The 6,512-nt window shown below is 27.3% G+C and overlaps 1 protein-coding gene across 1 annotated transcript; it reads right to left on the bottom strand.

The window, feature by feature from the left end:
- Nucleotides 1-2,160: 2,160 nt before the first annotated feature.
- Nucleotides 2,161-5,927, bottom strand: LOC107436931 (uncharacterized). The gene is made up of 2 exons (XM_016048763.3): nucleotides 5,674-5,927; nucleotides 2,161-2,349 (listed from the first exon to the last, which is right to left on the bottom strand). Exons 1-2 carry the CDS (start codon nucleotides 5,924-5,926, stop codon nucleotides 2,243-2,245), a joined length of 360 nt encoding a protein of 119 aa, XP_015904249.2. The 5' UTR covers nucleotide 5,927; the 3' UTR covers nucleotides 2,161-2,242.
- Between the last annotated feature and the right edge of the window lie 585 nt (nucleotides 5,928-6,512).

Genomic DNA, 6,512 nt, shown 5'->3' on the forward strand with positions numbered 1-6,512 from the left:
ATTTCAGTGCCTAGTTTCAAGAAGAATTAAATCAAAGCTGTGGCTGCTCAGAAAAACGCATCAGTGAATAAATAAGTATTATATTGTTCAAATTATCTAAGCTTAAATACCAATTTAAATCCCGACAATTTTAGCAATTATTTATAATTAAACGCAAGTGTATGAAAGGAAACATTTTGATCGAAAAAGATCAACATAAAATGAGTATGAGCTCAACAAATGAGTATGTACAGTGAGCCAAGAAGAAAAGTAACGAGAAAAAAAAAAACAGACTCTGAATAATTTTTGATCTATGATAGGATCTTCACGTTCTAGAACTCAATCTTGATAGTTCTAGGAGGTGACCTCAAATATGCTAATTAAAATAACGCATTTTTTCTGAAAAAAACATACCATTTTTACGATAGATTTGGATTTCTGACCTCAAAAATATAGAGGGTAGTCGTAATCTGGGAAATATAGTCCCCATAGTTTGGTCAGAAAAGCAATCAAAAGTTTGAACCTCATAATGTTAATTTAATTTTTTGAATATTTTTCCGTATATCGAGAACTTTTTATGCGAATTAAACAAATTTTTGCACACAATTATAAAATCCGTTTACCGAAAGATAATTCCATGCAAAAATGGTATTTTCAAAAAATATTTATCATTTTTATTATTTTATTTAATATTAGTAGAAATACTGAGGTATAAAATTTTTTACGTAATTTTTCATATCATAATTCAAAATTTGAGCAAAACCAGTTGAACAGTTCCTAAGAAATCGAATTTTTAAAAAGTGGTGCATTTAAATTTCGAGGAATTATTCTATCGATTTCTCTCAAATTTTGTATTTTGCCATGTAAAATTACATGTTTTAAAACGCTTTAAAAGAAGTGTATGCCTTACAATTCAATTTTTTTTCATTTCTGCATTTTAATTTTTTGCATGGAATCATCTATATGGAATTATTATAAGGTGTGTACAAATTATTCATTTCGTTTAAAAATCTCGTAAAACTCAACAGCAAAATTACCATTAAAGGGTCCAAACTTTGGATCTCTCTCCTGACCAAACTATGGGGATCATATTTCCCAGATTGCGGCTATCCCCTATATTTTGGGGATCGGAAATCCAAATCGTTGAAAAAATGGTATATTTATTCAAAGAAGTGCGTTTTTGTGCTTTATTTCGTAACTTAAAATTATTTCTGCACTAATTTGATTTAACACATTTGAGGTCAACCCCTCGAACCATTAAGATTAAGTCCTAGAACGTGAAGATCAGATCATTATTTGAAAATTTATTCAGGATGGTCCTTTTTTTTCTCGGACCATCCTGAGTAAATGAGTTAAAACAAAATGAGCATATTTTCACAAATAGGGGTTTACACTGCAGTTTTAAATGAATAAACATGTAAAATTATAAATGTATAATATATGATATAGTAGTTTGGCTTCGTAAAATTTATAGCAAATGTCAACACTTGCTCTTTGACATTAAAAAGCACAGCACATATAATGGCTTACATAAAGATCAACATATTATACAAAAAATTATATTTTTAATATGAGGTATTTTGTTCTACAAACTGCTCAATGAGATTTATTTATAGTTTTTCATGAAAAATCAAAATTTACCACAAAGATCCTTTGAGTTTTTTGGAAGGTACACGTAAATGCGAATTCTTTAATATAGTTCAAGAGTGCTTTTTTATTGCTATATTACAGTTTTTTAAAGTGATTTTATATTTAAAGCAATATATGCAAAAAAGAAAAATTTAAATATAGCAAAAAATAAGAAAATGCTGTTAAAGAAATTCCTAATAGTAGCTAAAACCGAGTAGAGGTTTATTAAAATTCAGAAGAAAATTCTTAAAGAAGCTTTATTTTGCATAAAAAATGAAAAACATACTTTTTTAAAAACAAAATAAGATGGTAATTGAATTACCTTAATCAAAATAATCCATATTTTGTTCATTAATGGCCATACTGACAATCTATAAAATCCTGAAGATCAATCACTATCAATGAAACTATCCAGCATTAATTAAGTTAATATCATAGCTTTGTAAAATAGATTAATTTTCTTTATCTAAAAATTAAAGATAAATAAAGTATATCTATGATGATAATGTACAATCTGAATCTTAGAAGACTAATTTGATCTTGTTATATATATTATGATTAATGCTCAGTATTATATTATGACTCTGAGGATTTAACGTATTGATTATATGACCGATTCTTGCTTAAACTAATTTCATTTCTTTATTTCTTCGGTTATTTTCACAGTTGTATCTGCCTCTTTAGATACCATGTTTTCTTCACTGTCTCTTCTTTTCCACATTTCTTTGCTGGAAGCATAATCTGAAACAAAAGAAATTAAATAAGTTTTAAAAATTAAACTATTATTTAAAAGGAATACGAAATGCATAAGAAAATTATCTTATTTGAAAAAATAAATAAGTGTATGAGAATGGCGAGAAAATATAATAGCATTATGATGTATAAATAATGTATTAAATAATGTAATAAATAAATAAAGAAACGTATCAAACAAATAAAAAAAGTCAAATAAATAAGTAAATAAATAAATTTAAAAAAACAAATTAAGAAACAGAAGGGAATTGTATTTGAAATAATTTTTAATTATGTACTTTAAAATAAATACGTAAGCTTATAAGAAAGGATTGCTTTATTTCAAAAGAATATTTTCTTCTAAATATATCTTTCTTTTTATAACGTCAATCATATTATTGCTTTTAATTTAAATTTATAAAGGGGCTTTTTTTCGACATATATTTAAAATATGATAATCTTCGCTTTTCTGGAACTATAAAAAAGTAAACTAATTTGTATTATTATCGTTTTTTTCTTTTAATTAACTGCGAAGAGATAAAAAGGATTGTATATTTAATTATCTCGGTTGAAAAAGAAAAGGGTTTTGTTTCATTCTAACTATTTTAAGGGAAAGATTAAAAAAAATTTTTTTTTTAAATTATCATCATTGAAAGAACATGTTTTCAGAAAAGTACAAATAAAAGCTTAAATAAATTTAATTAATGTGTATTTCTTTTATTTATTTATGTTACTTTAATGGTAATTCTAGTAGTAGTTGTAGTTTTAATTTGAAATTTTTTTCATGAATTTCATTTAAATGAACTGAAATTGTTAGAATTTTTTAAAATTCCAGTGCAATTTCAAGACCCGCCCAGAAAAAATGACTCTCTTAGACATTTCAAAAATTTCAATTCATTTCTTGCATTTCTACGGGATGCACGGCATCTCGCAAAGGTTTTTTTTCTCACTCATATTTTTCTGAACAACCTCGTAACTTCAAGATTCAATGTTTTACAGATTTTGAGCTTCAAAACAAAATGAAACATAGAGTAATGTAAAGTCAGAAAATGAAAAAAAAAAACGTTTCAAACAAAACAAAATTTATTAAAAAAAATAGAATTAGGAAAGGTTCATAAACAAAAGCCACCTTTTTAACCATTAAATTTTCAATTCCATATCAATAGAGCAGCTATATCCATTAGTTTCATTTCATTGAATTTGCCGTACTTGTTTTTTTACGGATCTTCGTAAATCTGAACTTCTAAGTCTTATAACGCAGTGCTCCTCAACCTTTTTATCACACAGGATGGGACAACGTTAGAGAATTTCTTCTCGGCCCTCAGACAAAGGGGTTGGACGCTGATTGTTTTTATTTTAGATGATTTTGATTGCATAAATTTAATGTTACCGTATTTAAACGTGCCTTCAAATCAAAATGCAGTTACATTTGCGGCATTGGTGCAGCTTAAGTCATGTCTCTCAGTTCCCAGTTTGTCCATAGAAAGTCGCACAAATCCGAGAGAAACTCAGCACAGCAAATTAAATGGGAATAATTTAATGTTCCTTGGGCAGTCCGGTACCATTAGATTTACAAACAGGTACTTGGAGACCACTGTTATAATGCTTGCGCAGCTAAACAAAATTTATCGTAAAGCTAAACATCCAAAACAGTGGTGGCGGCAGCTCTTAATACAGAGTGATTTGTCTGTCTATGTACTAAAAAAGTACTTTTTCTTACATCATTTTTAACTTTGATTATGATTATCAAAGCAGGGTAGAAAACGATGCCCTCTAGTTCACTCAAAATAAGTGCGTAACCATTTTTCAATTAAACAAAATGTTCTTATGTTACTTTTGGGAACAATTTTTTTCTTCTTTCGTAAAACAAATAATTTATAATAACAAAAAAAAACTATACGTAAATAATAGTGCGAAATAAATAAAAAATGGTAAACTCTAATAACTTTTCATTTAACTGACGGATTTTCATGAATTAAGAGGAAATCTTAATTCTTGAAATTGAATTAATATAAAATATATTAATTAATTTGAAAAGAAGAATTTTTGAGTTGCGAAAGCAGACATAAAACGTACTTTCAATGAATAAGTATAAATTTTTTTTTCTTACCTTTCTATTATTTGTTGCGTGTATTTTAAAAGGAACTTAATTTAGAAGCTAAATAGCTTTTAATTAGCTAAATACTTCCTTAAATTAGATTTTTTTAATGATTTGCTCAAGATGAACAAGTGAACACTCTGAATAATTTGTGATTTAATGATCCAATTTTCAAGAGCTAGGACTTTTTCTTTATGGTTAGAGCACCTAACCTTAAGTATTCTGATTAGTTTGGACAGACTATATTTGCTTCTGTCTTAGTGATTTAAAATATTGACTACTTTATATGATTAAGACTTAAAATAAATAAAATACATTAAAATCCTTACCATTGGTATTAGAAAATCAAACAAAATTTTAAATTTGCGTTTAAATATCAAAGAATATAGTAGCATAGAATAAATATCATGATAACCAAAGACGAAATTTAGCTAAATTATCGAAATTAGTCTAGAAATCAAAGATCAAACAATTTTACCAACTAACTGTAATATTTAATAAAAAATAGAAACAAATATTACTCTTTAAACTGTTAAAACAAATATGGAACTTGATTTGTTAATAATTGAAAATTTCGTTAATTTAAACTTAAAGAAAAGTACAAACAATTGCAATTTTTAACTAAATCTCTGAGTACATCCAATAAATGATTTTAAATCCCAAATAATAGCCTTTAGAGTTTTGTAACAATGTAGTTTTTGAGGGTAAAAAAAAGATTTTATATTGAAGTTTTAAGCCTTCAATCGGAAAAGTTTCTAGAAATCCTTTTTTAAAACCCTGATGGAAGATTTTAAAGACTATTTTATCATTGGAAAAGCTAACCACAACTATAACTAAACTATAATATTTAATTTTTGTTTCAAACATTAATATTGATATTTCAAATAGAGCAACTAAGGTAAAAATAAAATTTATGTCTTAAAATATTTTATAACAATAATAAAATATAAAGAAGATGAATGTTTTTTAAAACTTCATTAATAATAAAAATTTGATTCTTTAAATCTTTTTTTCAAATAAGTTTTTTTCTTTCAGTTTTTATCGATTATTAAGAAGTGGAAAAAAATTCATGAATTAGCAGGCATCGCAAAATATATTTTAATATAATTTAAAGCCGCAATTTTAACCTCATAAGATTAAAACTAATAAGAATAAATATTTACATTTTATTAACTTCACCTGCTTCAATTTACATAATAGTAAGCAAACTTCTTCATTACTCAAATATTACTTACTTAATTCTTCATGAGGATTTTCTTTTAGAAATATAATTCTTTCTGTGTACACTGGCACATGAATATATTTCGTCATCATTGGAGGGCAGTGATTTTCCGATGGTTTATCGTCAGCGTCAGATAGAGCTTTGGCGAGAAGTCCTACAGCCAACAGCGTTTCCATCGCCTCATTCTCTCTTCGCCTACTTTTTAGAATACCAGCATCAACGAAGCAAAACCACGTCACAAGAAATGCTATTTTCAAAGCATCCATGACATTCCTAGATGCAAAGAAAGAATTTTAATTAAAATTTTTGATAATAAACTAGGAGACTTGATAATAATCTAGAAGACTCCTGCCCCTGTTCGCTTCACTCACCAACCTTCGTGTTTTCTTCGTATTCCTCATTAAAGATCAAGGGAACGATTTATGCTAATTTTTTACCATATTGGATAGCCATTTGTTACATTTTGAAGATGACAAAATTTCGTAAAATCAATAATGTAGCAACCACATCGCCAAGCAACCACAGAGCCATCTGAACAGGCGAAACTCAGACTTTGAACCGAATGGATTCTTTTTTTCTTCTCCTTCTTATAAGTATTCAAATTCATGTTTGTCCACGAGCTATTTCTAAATTAATAAAAATATTTAGCACTAAGCTTTCCTTTATTTAAACCTCCGAGATCTAGCTAGGGCCACAATAAGATGTAAAATCGTTGCCTCTACCCTCTCCGAGAGTTATTTTTCAGTGAAGATGTACCGTGCTGTGGAAATGCACTTCCTGTTCATGCGCAAATTGTTCCTTTTTAGAATAAGCTTTCATGGACATAAACCGTTTTTTCCATTTGATCTTCCA

The sequence above is a fragment of the Parasteatoda tepidariorum genome, chromosome 2, assembly GCF_043381705.1.
Source record: "Parasteatoda tepidariorum isolate YZ-2023 chromosome 2, CAS_Ptep_4.0, whole genome shotgun sequence".
Taxonomy (NCBI): domain Eukaryota; kingdom Metazoa; phylum Arthropoda; class Arachnida; order Araneae; family Theridiidae; genus Parasteatoda; species Parasteatoda tepidariorum.